This window comes from Eptesicus fuscus, chromosome 6 (genome assembly GCF_027574615.1).
Source record: "Eptesicus fuscus isolate TK198812 chromosome 6, DD_ASM_mEF_20220401, whole genome shotgun sequence".
Classification (NCBI taxonomy): Eukaryota; Metazoa; Chordata; class Mammalia; order Chiroptera; family Vespertilionidae; genus Eptesicus; species Eptesicus fuscus.
Genome location: NC_072478.1, coordinates 7,035,883 through 7,051,000, shown reverse-complemented (window position 1 = coordinate 7,051,000; position 15,118 = coordinate 7,035,883). Strand labels below are relative to the sequence as shown.

The 15,118-nt window shown below is 60.9% G+C and overlaps 1 protein-coding gene across 1 annotated transcript in view; it reads left to right on the top strand.

Annotated features, from left to right (window-relative positions):
* OBSCN (obscurin, cytoskeletal calmodulin and titin-interacting RhoGEF) overlaps positions 1-15,118 on the top strand; it is a 150,358-nt gene that overhangs the window by 83,503 nt on the left and 51,737 nt on the right. The window contains 16 exon segments of the mRNA XM_054718309.1: positions 89-242; positions 668-772; positions 1,276-1,542; positions 1,777-2,046; positions 2,157-2,423; positions 2,506-2,772; positions 2,870-3,136; positions 4,021-4,293; positions 4,883-5,149; positions 5,376-5,642; positions 6,867-7,139; positions 7,496-7,762; positions 8,670-8,936; positions 9,034-9,297; positions 9,609-9,872; positions 14,397-14,660. Of these exon segments, the coding sequence (XP_054574284.1) occupies positions 89-242; positions 668-772; positions 1,276-1,542; positions 1,777-2,046; positions 2,157-2,423; positions 2,506-2,772; positions 2,870-3,136; positions 4,021-4,293; positions 4,883-5,149; positions 5,376-5,642; positions 6,867-7,139; positions 7,496-7,762; positions 8,670-8,936; positions 9,034-9,297; positions 9,609-9,872; positions 14,397-14,660 (4,003 nt within the window).

Here is a 15,118-nt window from a genome sequence, read left to right as displayed (position 1 = left end):
TGCCTCTGTCCCTGGACTCTTCTGCTCCATCCTACTCCTCGCCACGAGGGGCATGCCCAGCACCTGACCTGGTTTTGTACTCCCACAGGATGGCGTGGAGCTGCAGGTTGGCAAGGCAGTGGGTATGGCAGCCAAGGGCACCTGCCGGACTCTCATCATTTACCAGTGTGCCTTTGGGGACCAGGGCGTGTACGTGTGTGACGCCCATGAGGCTCAGACCTCGGCATCCCTGAAGGTGCAAGGTGAGGACTGGGCAGAGGGAGGTCAGGGCCAGGTGCAGGACCTCCTAACCCCCCGTGTCCCCCATGGAGGTGCTTGGTCCTCTGACCCCAACCCCCCGGTACTCGGCAAGCTGCGGATGGGGGAGGGGGCAGGCAGCGCTGTGCTGCAGTGTGGCAGGGCCTCCCTCGCTGCCCCAGGACGCAACATCCAGATCCTGAGACCCCTGGAGGACGTGGAGGTGATGGAGAAGGAGGGCGCCACCTTCTCCTGTGAGGTCTCCCATGATGACGTGTCTGCTCAGTGGTTCCGGGAGGGCAGTAAGCTTCGGTCCAGTGACAACGTGCGCGTGCGCCAGGAAGGTGTGACAACTAGGGCGGTGGCTGTGGGAGGGCCTCTTCCCATCCCCCAGGCTCCTCCCCCGGTGCTGAGTGGTCCGTGTTCCCAGGAAGGACACACACGCTCATCTACCGGAGGGTCCTGGTGGAAGAAGCAGGAGAAATCCGATTTGTAGCTGAAAATGCAGAATCTCGAGCCCAGCTCCGAGTGAGAGGTGAGGGGGACCCAAGGGAGGACGTGGGCTGGACACCACGTGAGAACATAGATGGGTGCTGTGCCAGCTGTCCCGACGCAGGCCTGGGGCGCTCCAGCCCCTCCCAGGACAGGACAGGGGTGACCCAGGAGGAGGCAAAGAGGGTGTTGCCTCCACTGCAGGCGGACAGGGGTCTGAGCAGGCAGTCCTTCTTGTTTAAAATGGAGATATCAGCGAGTTCTTCCTCCTGGGACTGCAGCAGGTGCTGGAGAGTGAGGCCCGGGTGGCCTTGATGACAGGAGAGGGTGGCGACCAGGCCTGAGGGAGGGAGGGATGATGCCCAGGAGAGGGCAAAGGGGGCAGCATGAGGGGCACGGCAAGAGGTGGGAAGGTTGGAAGGTAGGTGTGGGTGCACCTACTTTCTTCAAGGTCAATTGTACGGAAGGGGTCAGACCTGAGGGGGACACCCGATTTAGCCTGGCTGGTTGGGGGCACCCACCTGACCCCCCCCTGCTCGCCCACAGAGCTGCCAGTGTCCATTCTGCGCCCCCTGCGGGACAAGATCGCCATGGAGAAGCACCGCGGTGTACTTGAGTGCCAGGTGTCTCGGGCCAGTGCCCAGGTGCGGTGGTTCAAGGGCGGCGTGGAACTGCGGGCCGGGCCCAAGTACGAGATGGTCAGCGATGGCCTCTACCGCAAGCTGGTCATCAGTGACGTGCAGCCTGAGGATGAGGACACCTATACATGCGATGCTGGCGACGTGAAGACCTCTGCCCAGTTCTTTGTGGAAGGTGTGGGCGGGGCTGTGGGCAGCTGTCCTCTGTGCCCGGGCATGGGCTGCGGCCTCTATCATTGGCCCTGATACCTGGAGGCAGCCAGGTCTGAGAAGGGCCTGACTGGGGGGCATGGCGGGGGGGCGGGGGAGGGGGATGTGAGCACCGTGTGTTTGGTGGGAGGGTTTGTTCCCAGGAAGGAACACAGGAGGGGGCGGTCCTCCTGCAGACGCGGTGCTCTCTCGCCCACAGAGCAATCCATCACCATCGTGCGGGGCCTGCAGGACGTGACCGTGATGGAGCCCGCCCCCGCCTGGTTCGAGTGTGAGACCTCCATTCCCTCCGTTCGGCCGCCCAAGTGGCTGCTGGGGAAGACGCCGCTGCAGGCCGGGAAGGACGTGGGTATAGAGCAGGAAGGCACAGTGCACCGGCTGGCGCTGCGGCGCACTTGCTCCACCATGACGGGGCCCGTGCACTTCACCATCGGCAAGTCGCGCACCACCGCCCAGCTGGTTGTCTCAGGTGGGCGCGCGGCCCGCGGGCGAAGGAGGGGCCCCTAGCGGGTGGCAGCGCCCCGGGCTCCGCTGGCCCGGCCCACCCGCAGCGCTGCGCTCTCTCCTCCCCCCGCGCAGACATCCCCGTGGTGCTGACGAGGCCGCTGGAGCCCAAGGCGGGCCGTGAACTGCAGTCAGTGGTCCTGTCCTGCGACTTCAAGCCGCCCCCGAAGGCTGTGCAGTGGTACAAGGAAGACACGCCCTTGGCGCCCTCGGACAAGTTCAGAATGCGCCTGGAGGGCCACATGGCGGAGCTGCGCGTGCTGCGGCTCACGCCCGCCGACGCCGGCGTCTACCGGTGCCAGGCCGGCAGTGCCCAGACCTGCGCCCAGGTCACCGTGGAAGGTGCGCGGCGGGGGTGCAGGGCCGCCCTTAGGGGCCCGGGGGCGGCGGTGCCCGACGCTAAGCCTCCGTGTGCTCTCGGCAGCGCGGGAGGTGACGGTGACGAAGCCGCTGGAGGACGCGGAGGCCACGGAGGAGGGCCGCGCTTGCTTCTCGTGCGAGCTTTCCCACGAGGACGAAGAGGTGGAGTGGTCGCTCAACGGGACGCCCCTCTACAACGACAGCTTCCACGAAATCACCCACGAGGGCCGCCGCCACACGCTGGTGCTGAAGCGGGTCAGGCGGGGGGACGCGGGCACCGTGCGCCTCTCTTCCCCCAAGGTGACGGCCTCTGCCCGCCTGGAGGTCAGAGGTGAGGCGGCCTGCGGGGGTCTGTGGGAGTCCCCCCAGGGGTCTCCGCTGGTGAGGTGGCGGCTCCTTCGCTCACCTCCTTACACCTCGTCCTGCAGCGAAGCCAGCGGTGTTCCTGAAGGCGCTGGACGACGTGTCCGCGGTGGAGCAGAGCACCCTGACCCTGCAGTGCGAGGTCTCCGACCCCCAGGCGGCTGTGGTGTGGCGCAAGGACGGAGTGGAGCTGGGCCCCAGCGACAAGTACGACTTTCTGCACACGGCGGGCACGCGCGGGCTGGTGGTCCACGACCTGAGCCTGGACGACGCGGGCCTGTACACCTGCCACCTGGGCGCTGAGGAGACCTGCGCGCACGTCAGTGTGCACGGTGCGTGGGGCGTGGCCGAGCAGGGGGGTGTGGCCTGGTACAGAAGGCGAGGCCACATACTGAGGCCCCGCCCACTCAAGCCCAGGCTGTTCCACTGAGCCAGGAGAGGTCAGGCAGGCTCGGTGGAGCGGGCTTGAAGTGATCCTTAGGAGGCCCAGATGCAGGCAGGTTAGCGGGGACGACAGCAACGGAGTGAAGCGTGGGAGACGGGCCAGGCCGTGCCTGATGGAGTCCCGCAGAGCTCGCGTTCCAGCAGGGACCTGGAGACGTTCACTGTGCACCAGGGGATGTGTGTGGGCAGGTGTGAAGCCAGTCGCTGGAGCCCCTTGGAGGTGGGAAGCAGGAGAGGCCAGGGTGCCAGGCGGGGATGCCCTGGAACCTGTTCCCCAACCAGGGGGTCGCTATCTTGGCTCAGCTCCAGTAGTCTTGTTTCCCTTCCCCGTGCCCGACAGGCCTGTTCTCCGTGACCCCGTGGGGGGTGCCTGACATCTGGTGGGTTTTGAGATGAGACAGGAAAACGGGGGGAGGGTGGTGCAGTGGGTTTGTCCCAGAGCTAGATGGCTCCTTCACTCGGGGCGCCTGTCCTTTCTCTTCCAGAGCACGTGAGCTACTGAAAACCGATGCTTTGTTCTCTGCCCCTTGTTCTGTGGCAGGGAGGCGGTGCCCTGGTCAGAACTCACAGCTATTGGCCATCCAAACACCAGGGTGTGGCCAGCTGGGGGCCAAGGGGGCATTGGCTGAGGGGCAGCAGGTCTGCCCGGAGTGGGCTGGGGAGGGGGTGGGTATTTGAGCCTCTGGAACATTATGGGGCTCAATGATGCTGGTCTTGAGGGGCAGGCATCTGGGGCCTGGCCAGAGTGACCGCTGCCTCCCATGGTTCACAGACCTGCACGTGGGCATCACCAAGAGGCTGAAGAATGTGGAGGTGCTCGAGGGTGAGAGCTGCAACTTCGAGTGCATCCTGTCCCATGAGGACACAGGTGACACTGCCACATGGACAGTCGGCGGGAAGACATTGGGCAGCTCAGGCCGCTTCCGGGCCACTCGCCAGGGCCGAAAGTACATCCTGGCTGTGCGAGAGGCGCTGCTGAGCGACACCGGGGAGGTGGTCTTCTCTGTGCGCGGCCTCACCTCCAAGGCCTCGCTCCTCGTCAGAGGTGGGCACCACGCACCCGGGCAGACGGGCCACTCTCCCCAGGCAACCTGCAGTGGGAGCCTTCGGCTGGGCAGCTTTCTGGGAGAGGGGGCGGGCTTCTGGGGACTATCTCCCTCAGCCACCGGTGGGGGCCCAGAGCTCCGGTCGGGATGCGGGGTTTCTGGTCATCTAGGGGCAGGAACAGGGCTTCTGGTCTCGCATCCGTGGTCCGACTGCTGTGGTAGCTCCAGGGCACATGGTCACCGAGCCAGTGAAACCACTGAGCTCGTGCTCCCAGCATAAACACTGGTGCAGATCGGTGAAGCTTGGTTCACAGCTGGCACCGGCCATGGTTACGCGGTGTCATGGGCTCTGAACAGTGCTGAGAGCATCTGTGCTCTCATATCTCCCCCTCAAAGGTGCCTCCCTTGTCACAGTGGGGACTCCTGGCATTCCAAGGCTCCGAGGCTCCTGGGTTTGACGTCCTAGAATTTCAGGCTGTTCGTCTGCGGGCTTGGCCTCCAGAGCCTGAAGGTTTCCAAGCACCGGCCCTGCCATCGCCTCTGGTGTGGCCGTGGCCGTGCCTCACAGGCTGCCTCTTATTCCTTCAGAAAGGCCGGCGGACATCACGAAACCACTGGAAGACCAGCGGGCCGTGGCGGGGGCGGATGCGATACTGAGCTGTGAGCTGTCACGGGTGGACTCCCCAGTGCGCTGGCTGAAGGACGGGAAAGTCATTCGCAAGAGTCAGAAGTATGACCTGCTCAGCGAGGGCACGCGGGCCGTGCTGGTTGTCCACGCGGCCTCGCTCAAAGATTCCGGAGAATACACGTGTGAGACAGAGGTTTCCAAGAGCACAGCCAGGCTCTGTGTGGAAGGTAACCCCGCAAGAAACTCTGAGGCAGCGCCCATGGCCTCTCTCCCTCAGTGTGTCATGGGGCCACTCCCTCAGGGCCTCCACTGTGCTGTCCAACGTGGAAAGGGAAGGGGCTCAGCCAGTCCCTGAGGTGGCATGGGCAGGCCAGGGGAAGAACTGCCCATGTCCTGAGGGGCAGTGTGGGGTCTGTAGGCCTCACCCCCACCCCTTCTTATCTCTGCACCCAGAAAAGCCAAACCGGTTCACAGAGGAGCTGGCTGACCTGCAGGTGGAGGAAAAAGGCGTGGCTGTGTTTGCCTGCAAGACAGAGCGCCCTGCAGCCACGGTGACCTGGAGAAAGGGCCTCTCTGAGCTGCATGCCTCGGGGAAGCATGCACCCAGCCAGGAGGGCGTGACCTTGAGGCTCACCATCAGCGCCCTGGAAAAGGCAGACAGTGACACGTACTCCTGCGACATTGGCCAGGCAAGGTCCCAGGCACGGCTCGTGGTGCAAGGTGAGGCTGGCGCATTGCACGGATTTCACGACCTGTGATGTGGCCGGTGCGAGCCTTGTGTGAAACTGCCTCCGAGGCCTGGACCAGCCCAGCCTTGGTTTCCCCGTCTCCGGGAGGGGTTGCCTTGGGAGGCTCATCTCTGTGGCCTCCCAGTTGGACCTTGTGCGAATGAGTCAGCAGTCCCATTTATCACCGCACTTGTGTTTCTGGAGCTCCTCCTGTGTGCGTGTATTTGCACACAGATGGACCGCCTCTGCGTGTGGAGGTCTCCAGGTTTGAGGGACAGTTTGTACCTGGCAGGCAGGGTGAGGGTCATCATTGTCTCCATCTCACAGATAAAGAAATGATGCTTTACGTGGGGTCAGAGGCTGGGCCAGGGTTGTTGGACGTGTTGGCATCTGGGCAGGGTTGCATCCGACCTTCCGGATCCCAGGGCCAGCATCCAGGGTCTGTCCCTCCTTCCTTCCCTCCCTTCCTCCCTCTCACTCTTCTGAAAATCAGTGGAAAAAATACCTCAGGTATCCTCGTGTGAGGATTAAAAGCAAAAAACACTCTCACGAGCCCATCTGGTGGCCAAGGCCTTTTCTCTGAGTGTCGGCCTTCAAATCAAAATTATTTTTCTCTGACCAGTCACCTCTGGACGCACCAGCTGTGCTTTCTAGTGCCTTGTGCCCAGTGTCCATCCAGTGTCTTGTGTTCGGTGTCTAGTGCCTGGTGCCCTGGCATCTGGTATCCGGCATCTGGTGCCCGGCATATGGCAGCTTCAAAACACCCGTGAATATGGAGAAATCTGTTGCGTACCCATTTTCGTGTTTAACTTTTTCTAAGTGTCCTTGACCTAAGTTGGGAGAAAAAAAATTTTTTTCCTAGCAATTCATGTTGTCAGACCTCCAGAGCATTGGATTTAAATTTCACATAGTCACATGTCTTTTTTCACACTCTGATGTCTTCTGTTAATACAAGATTTGGTTTCATTACGTGACTCTGGGGACACGTGCACTGGCAGGGACTAGCTGGGAAGCACAGCTGTGGAGGGGCCATCGTGGGTCACTCTTCACGCTCCACAGCAGGACCGAGGGGGTCTGGGGCGTGTCCGTGGGCCTGGTCAGTTTAGCTCTGACTTCCTTGCTGTTCCTCAGTTTCATCATCCTGAACCTGTTACAGGTCTGAGAGAGCACCCCGTTTCCCTCGGTGGGGTCCTGATGTGTCCACCCTGTCCCCCAGGTCAGAGAGTGCTCATCACAGAGGACCTGAGGGACGCCGAGGTGCAGGAGGGCTCCTCAGTCACCTTCAGCTGCCGTGTCTCCCCTGGGGACTACGGGCCTGTCTACTGGTTCCTGGACAAAACACCTCTGCACCCCAATGAGCTCAATGAGATTGAGACCCAACCGGGTGGTTACCATGTGCTCACCCTGCGGGAGCTTGGGCTCAAGGACTCGGGCACCGTCTACTTCGAAGCGGGCGACCAGCGGTCCTCGGCCACCCTGCGGGTCACAGGTGGGCTGCATGCCAGTGCTGTGGTGGGGCCCGTCCGTGTGGCTCAGGATGCAGTGTGATCCTGGGGCTCACAGAGCAGGTGCTGTGGGCTGGGCCTTGGGTCCCAGGGTGGGCTGGGGAGGCTGGGTGTGGCTGTTTCCGGATGCATCATTGCATGTGGTATGCAGAGCTGATTCCATGGTCAGCGTGGCATAGGCCTGGCCATGCCCCTGGCGTGTGGGGAGCCATGCAGAGGCCGGCCTGTCTGTGTCCCCAGGCTGAGGTGGACAGATGGGTACTGACCTGGGCTGCAGCGACACCTGGAGCTTCTCCTGCAGGAGCCCCCATGTGCCCTGTACTTCCCTCTCTGTCCCCAGAGAAGCCAAGTGTCTTCTCCCAGGAGCTCACGGATGCCATAATCATGGAGGGGGAGGATCTGACCCTGGTCTGTGAGACCACTGTCCCGGACAGCCCTGTGCATTGGACCAAGGATGGGAAAACCCTGCGGGAGTCGGCCCGGTGCCAGCTGAGCCGTGAGGGCCGCCGAGCCCAGCTGGTCATCACTGGCACCACCCTGCAGGACGGCGGGCGCTACAAGTGTGAGGCTGCGGGCGCCTGGAGCAGCTCCATCGTCAGGATCCACGGTGAGCCCTCAGGCAGGAAGGACCAGGCAGCTTCCAGCCATGCTCTGTGCCCACGGCTCTCATCTTGTTCAGGGAAGGGGCGGCCCCAGACCTCACCCAGCTCCTTCCCTCTCTGTCTTTGCCCTCCCGGTGTCTGTGTGTGTGGGGGGAGGGACTGTGTTTCATCTGGCTCTGTCTCTCCACAGCTCATCCCCCCCCTCACTGCTTCTCTCCGTCTCTGGGTCTGGGTCTCTGCTGCTGATAGAACCTTTCTCACCCTCTCTTGGTCTCCTGACTGCCAGTATCTTTTGTACTTTATTCCTGACTTTGTCTTGTATTCTGACATCTCTCCTCCCTCCTCCGGGCTTGGCTCATCTCCATCAGCCTGGGCTGTGTAACAAATACCACAGACATGGCAGCTCAAACACCTGTCATTTATCTCTCCCAGTCCCGGAGCCTGGACGTCTGGGATCCAGGTGTGGGCAGGGCAGGTCCCCTGGAGACCTCTGTCCTTGCTGTGTGGATGGCCATCTCCTCCTGTGTCCTCCCTGGGCCGTCCCTCTGTGTCTGTGTCCTGATCTCTTCTTCTTATAATGACACCAGTCATACGGGATTAGAGCCCATTCTAGTGATCTCACTTCGCCTTCATCACATCTTTAAAGGCTCCGCTTCCCAATACAGAACCATCTGAGGTCCTGGGGTTGGGGCTCCAAAGAGTGAAGGGGGACACAATGCAGCTCATGACACCCCACCCTTCTTTGTTCTTTTGTTTGGCTCCTCCTCCTGGAGGGTCACCGTCACTAGCCCCTGATGTAGAAGGGTGAGGTGGGCCTCCTGCACCCTGCTGGTCCCTGCAGCCCTCCTCAACTGTGGGGGAGCCCCAGGTGCCTGCAGGAGTGAGGACAAGCTGAGCCTGCGCCTTCCACAGCGCGGCCGGTGCACTTCCGGGAGGGCCTGAAGGACACGGAGGTGCTTGAGGGCGGTGCTGCCACCCTGCGCTGCAAGCTGTCATCGGTGGCTGCGCCCGTGGAGTGGCGCTGCGGAGATGAGGTCCTGCGGCCAGGGGGCAAGTACAGGATGCGGCAGGAGGGCACCATGCTGGAGCTGGTGGTCCGGGACTTGCAGCCCGGCGACAGCGGGCAGTACGTCTGCTGCTTCGGGGACCAGACCACCTCAGCCACGCTCACCGTGAAGGGTACGAGTGCCCCTGCCCTGCCCGTGCAGCCCCGTCGGTATCCTTGGTCCCCTGTAGGAGGATGAGGGTGAGCTTCTCTGTCTCTGACCCTCCACAGCCCTGCCTGCCGAGTTCATAGGAAAACTGAGAAGCAAGGAGGCCACGGAAGGGGCCGTGGTAACGCTGCGCTGCGAGCTGAGCAAGGAGGCCCCTGTGGAGTGGAGGAAGGGGCTCGAGACCCTCAGAGCTGGGGACAGAGTCAGCCTGAGGCAGGATGGGGCCGTGTGTGAGCTGGAGATCCGTGGCCTCGTGGTGGCAGATGCCGGGGAGTACTCGTGCGTGTGCGGGCAGGAGAGGACGTCGGCCACGCTGACCGTCAGGGGTAAAGACCGTGTGTGGCCAAGCAGAGCCGTGCTTTGGTGTTTAGTTACCCGCTTCATGACATCTGCCTGCACTCATTCCATGTTCTCTGCTGTCTCAGTGTCATTTGCTTCCCATAATTCCACAGAATCCCTTTCACCTTCCGGGCTGTTGTGCAAACCACGAGAAACCAGCACCTAGGCCACTTCTCGCTGCTGTGTCACTGATGGTTTTGTTCTGTTTCCTGTCAGAGTCTGTGTCATGTCCTCTGTCCTGTCAGGTCCTGCTCCAAAGCTCTTCACGGAATCTAATGTTCTGTTTGGCCCTCCACAGCCCTGCCTGCCGAGTTCATAGGAAGACTGAGAAGCAAGGAGGCCACGGAAGGGGCCGTGGTAACGCTGCGCTGCGAGCTGAACAAGGAGGCCCCCGTGGAGTGGAGGAAGGGGCTGGAGACCCTCAGAGCGGGGGACAGAGTCAGCCTGAGGCAGGATGGGGCCGTGTGTGAGCTGGAGATCCGTGGCCTCGTGGTGGCAGATGCCGGGGAGTACTCGTGCGTGTGTGGGCAGGAGAGGACGTCGGCCACGCTGACCGTCAAGGGTAAAGACTCCATGTGGCCACATGGAGCAGTGGCTCTGTGTCTGAGGGCTTGGGCAGGTCTCTTGCTCTGTCCGTGTGTGTAGGTATTTCCACCTCTCTGTGTCTCCTGCTCTCCTGCAGCAGGAGTCTCACCACCTAGCTGTGTGAGGCCTTCCCGGATACAGATCAGAAAACAAGGCTTCCTGTCCTTACAGGGTCATGTCTGGGGACGGAGGGGCGGGGGCAAGGGGAGAGTAGCCACACAACGCCAATGGTGGGATACAGTCCTTTTGAGGAGGCCATGCCAGCAGGATTAGGAAGTAGATCTAAGTGTGGCCCTTGATGCAGAGGTGTCGGGAGTTATGTTCAAAGGAGGGAGCCAAGCATATGTGACTGGCCATGAGAGAGCCATATAGGTGATCTGGGTCCACTTTCTAGGACCTGGGTGCCATGGGAAGTAAGGCAGCTGTATAGGATGAGGAAGTGGTATGGGTGTGAAGAGTGAGGATGAGATGAGGTGGGTGTGGGAAATGATGAGGTGAGGTGAGTGTGGGAGGGGAGGAGGAGGTGAGGTGGGTGTGGAAGAGGAGGAGGAGGTGAGTGGGTGTGGGAGGTGAGGTGGGTGTGAAGGGTGAGGAGGAGGTGAGGTGGGTGTGAAGGGTGAGGAGGAGGTGAGGTGGGTGTGGGAGGTGAGGTGGGTGTGGGAGGTGAGGTGGGTGTGGGAGGTGAGGTGGGTGTGAAGGGTGAGGAGTAGGTGAGGTGGGTGTGGAAAGTGAGGAGGTGAAGTGAGTGTGGGAGGGAAGGAGGAGATGAGTGGGTGTGGGAGGGGAGGAGGGGAGGTGGGTGTGAAGGGTGAGGAGGAGGTGAGGTGGGTGTGGGAGGGGATGAGGAGGTGAGGTGGGTGTGAAGGGTGAGGAGGAGGTGAGGTGGGTGTGGGAGGGGAGGAGGAGGTGAGGTGGGTGTGAAGGGTTTGGAGGAGGAGAGGTGGGTGTGGGAGGGGAGGTGGAAGTAAGGTGGGTGTGGGAGGGGAGGAAGAGGTGAGGTGGGTGTGGGAGGGGAGGTGGAAGTAAGGTGGGTGTGGGAGGGGAGGAAGAGGTGAGGTGGGTGTGGGAGGGGAGGAGAAGGAGATGAGCTGGAGGTGAGGTGGGTGTGGGAGGTGAACTGGAGATGAGGTGGGTGTGGGAGGGGAGGTGGAAGTGAGGTGGGAGTGGGAGGGAAAGAGGAGGTGAGGTGGGTGTGGGAGGGGAGGAGGAGATGAGGTGGGTGTCAGAGGGGAGGAGGAGGGGAGGTGGGTGTGAAGGGTGTGGAGGAGGTGAAGTGGGTGTGGGAGGGGAGGAGGAGGGGAGGTCTGAGATGGTGGAAGGACAGGGAGGGCTGGGTTGAAGGGGTGGTTGTGTCCGTGCCGGAGTGGAGGGTCTGTGACTGGTTTCTGTGGCTGGTGGGCTGGTGGGCATTCTCTCTGCGTTGGGGTCTGTGTCTTGTGTTGTGGTGGGTCTGGTGGTTCTCCCCTGCAGCAGCAGGGGGCTCGCTGGGTGTGGGCAGGTGGTCTGGAGTGGACTGAGAGCCTAGGCTGAGGGTTGGGGTAGGGGCTCGCTCAGCTGGAGTTGGTGGGCTGGCCCATGGCTTAGGGCCAACTGGGCCACATCCATTGTGTGGTGGGTGGTAGCCAATTGTGTGGGGACCCCTGCAAGAAGACAGGTGGGTGTCCCCTCTCATCAGAGCAGCCCCTGTGAGGGGCGTCCTGCCTGTGTCCCAGGGGCCACACCTTCAGAAGGTGCCTGTGTTGCCAGTTTGGTATGTGTGGCCTGTTTCTTGTCTGCAAACTGCAGCATCCAATGGTCTATGTGTCCATCTGACCCTCCATAGTCCTGATCCCCCAATGCACAAAAGTCCTGGGTTCTGAGATGGCCATGGAGGTGCCATGTCCATGCTGCACATGTCTGTGAGTTGTGCAGTGTTCCCCCATGAAGTGGCGGAACAGGCCTGAGACCCTCAGCGATGGGGAATCAGGACCGGGCCTGGCCATAGTGTGGTATGGCTGGCAGTCTGGTGACAGGTCAGGGGGTCCAGATCTTCAGGGGCCCGGGTCTTCAGGGGCCCTCCTGAGGTCCTGGCCCCTCCTGAAGGGCAAATAGATGGACAGAGACAGGATGGGACCACTCCTATGTCCTAGGAGGATCCAAGGAGCAACATCGATGAAGGAGCACGGGCAGGGTGGGCCTCAGAAAGAGCAGAGGGAAGGGCACCTCTGCAGGTGTGAGGGCTGCCAGTCATGGGCCTCCAGACCCACTCACGAGACAAGGTAGACAGCGAAGAAGAGGATTCTGAAGACTGGGCAGGGCCATCATGTGCACAATGTTCAGACCTTGGGGGAGAAGCCACCACCATGACTCGTCGGGCTGCATGGACAGAGCACAGCACCTCCAGCAGGGACGCACTGTGCCCTGTGCTAGTCAGCCTTCCCAGGAGACCAAAGGGTCATGGGCTCCGAGGGCTTCACTCAGCCAACAGCCAGAGCACAGGACCTGCGGTGACAAGCTACAGGTGGCTCCAGAGAGCTGCTTCTAGAAGAGTGGGGGTTCCCAGGACACCGGTACCAGGGTGACAAGCTCATGGACCTTCCTGGCCGGGGTGTTCCTTACCCTGATCTGTCCAGCTCTGGCCTCAGGAGCTACAGGAGGTGATGAGGAGTGAACGCGGATGCAAACTCGTGGGAGAGATTTAGGCAGCCCTTTCCATGTCTCCTTCTCCAGCCGTGGAGTGGGCCATGGCCACGGAGTTATCTCAGCAACCTGGCATGTCGAGTGAGGGAAGGGGCCAGGGGTCTTGACTCTGACCTCAAATAAAGTCTGAGGCAGGACAAGTAACAGAAGATTCCAGATTACATCCTTCTGGTCACTGTCCCTGTCCATTGAAACTATGGCCATTTCCCTGTGTCTGTCCTGGTGAGAGGTCCCCACCGAGGTGCAGCTCCTCCTCATCACTGGCCTTCACCAGGATGGGCACCACTTCCCACCACTGTGTCCATGTGTTCATGAGTCCTCCTTTGTCAAGTGTGTTTCATTGTCAAGTGTCCATGTCTTGCCCAAACCCCAAGTTCCCCAGGCAGTCTGATGTCTTTTGGGTCCTTCTGACCTCCATAGCCCTGCCTGCGAAGTTCACAAAGGGTCTGAGGAACGAGGAGGCCACAGAAGGGGCCACAGCCACACTTCTCTGCGAGCTGAGCAAGGAGGCACCCGTGCAGTGGAGGAAGGGGCTCGAGACCCTCAGAGCTGGGGACAGAGTCAGCCTGAGGCAGGACGGGGCCGTGTGTGAACTGGAGATCCGTGGCCTCGTGGTGGCAGATGCCGGGGAGTACTCGTGCGTGTGCGGGCAGGAGAGCACGTCGGCCACACTGACCATCAAGGGTAACAACAACTGTGGCCAAGCAGAGCCCTGTTTTGGTGTCCGGTTGCTTGTTTCATGACATCTGCCTGCACACGTTCCATGTTCTCTGCTGTCCCAGTGTTGTTTGTTTCCCATAATTCCACAGAATCCCTTCCATCCTTCCGGGCTCTTGTGCAAACCACGAGAAACCAGCACGTAGACCACTCCTCTCCCTCATGTCACCACCGGTTTTGTTCTGTTTCCTGTCAGAGTCTGTGTCACCTGGTCCATCCAGTCATGTCCTGCCCCACATTTCCCCACAGAATCTGTTTCACTGTCTTTCCAGCCCTCCCGGCCCCATCCACCAGTTTCATACAAACCTGAGGCCTGAGGCGTCCATGAAAGTGGCACAGCCCTGCTGTTCACAGGCTGGTGGAGGGGTGCCACCATGCACAATGTGACCGGGCACACCCAGCACGTAGCTCATGTCCACATGGGTTTTATGTCTCCTCTGTGCTGTCCACGTCTTGTCTTATCCGTTGCTCATATATGTGATTGCGCCCATATCTTTCTGACTCCCAGCCCTGCCCGCCAAGTTCACAAAGGGTCTGAGGAAGGAAGAGGCCACAGAAGGGGCCGTGGTAACGCTGCGCTGTGAGCTGAGCAAGGCGGCCCCCGTGGAGTGGAGGAAGGGGCTGGAGACCCTCAGAGCTGGGGACAGAGTCAGCCTGAGGCAGGATGGGGCCGTGTGTGAGCTGGAGATCCGTGGCCTCGTGGTGGCAGATGCCGGGGAGTACTCGTGCGTGTGCGGGCAGGAGAGCACGTCGGCCACGCTGACCGTCAAGGGTAAAGTCTCCATATGGGACCAGTGGCTTGGTGTCTGCACATTTCTACTCTGTCAACACCTCCCTTGTAGCATCCATGGGTTTATGTCTCCAACTGGGGTCCCCGAGCATCTCCCAGCTTCATCTCTCCGTCCAGAGGTCCTGATGTCCATGTGTAGTCCTTGGTGTCTACTGTTCCTCTTGTTCCTTTTGCCTTTGTCACCATCTGTGCATTTGTTCTCAAGTTCATGTGACGGCCAATAGCAGTTTGTGTGGTCCTTGTGAGTATCCTTGTCCTGGACACAGAGTCCCGCGGGCAGTCTGAAGTTGTCTGTGTCACTCTGACCCTCCCCAGCAGTGCCTGCGAAGTTCACAAAGAGCCTGAGGAATGAGGAGGCCACGGAAGGGGCCACAGCCATGCTGCTGTGTGAGCTGAGCAAGGCGGCCCCCGTGGAGTGGAGGAAGGGGCTGGAGACCCTCAGAGCTGGGGACAGAGTCAGCCTGAGGCAGGACGGGGCCGTGTGTGAGCTGGAAATTTGTGGCCTGATGGTGGCGGATGCCGGGGAGTACTCATGCGTGTGCGGGCAGGAGAGCACGTCGGCCACACTGACCGTCAGGGGTAAAGACCGTGTGTGGCCAAGCAGAGCCGTGCTTTGGTGTTTAGTTACCCGCTTCATGACATCTGCCTGCACTCATTCCATGTTCTCTGCTGTCTCAGTGTCATTTGCTTCCCATAATTCCACAGAATCCCTTCCACCTTCTGGGCTGTTGTGCAAACCACGAGAAACCAGCACGTAGGCCACTTCTCATCCCTCGTGTCACCACTGGTTTTGTTCTGTTTCCTGTCAGAGTCTGTGTCACCTGGTCCATCCAGTCATGTCCTGCCCCAAATTTCCCCACAGAATCTGTTTCACTGTCTTTCCAGGCCTCCTGGCCCCGTCCACCAGTTTCATACAAACCTGAGGCCTGAGGTGTCCATGAAAGTGGCACAGCCCTGCTGTTCACAGGCTGGTGGAGGGGTGCCACCATGCACAATGTGTCCGGGCACACCCAGCACGTAGCTCGTGTCCACATGGG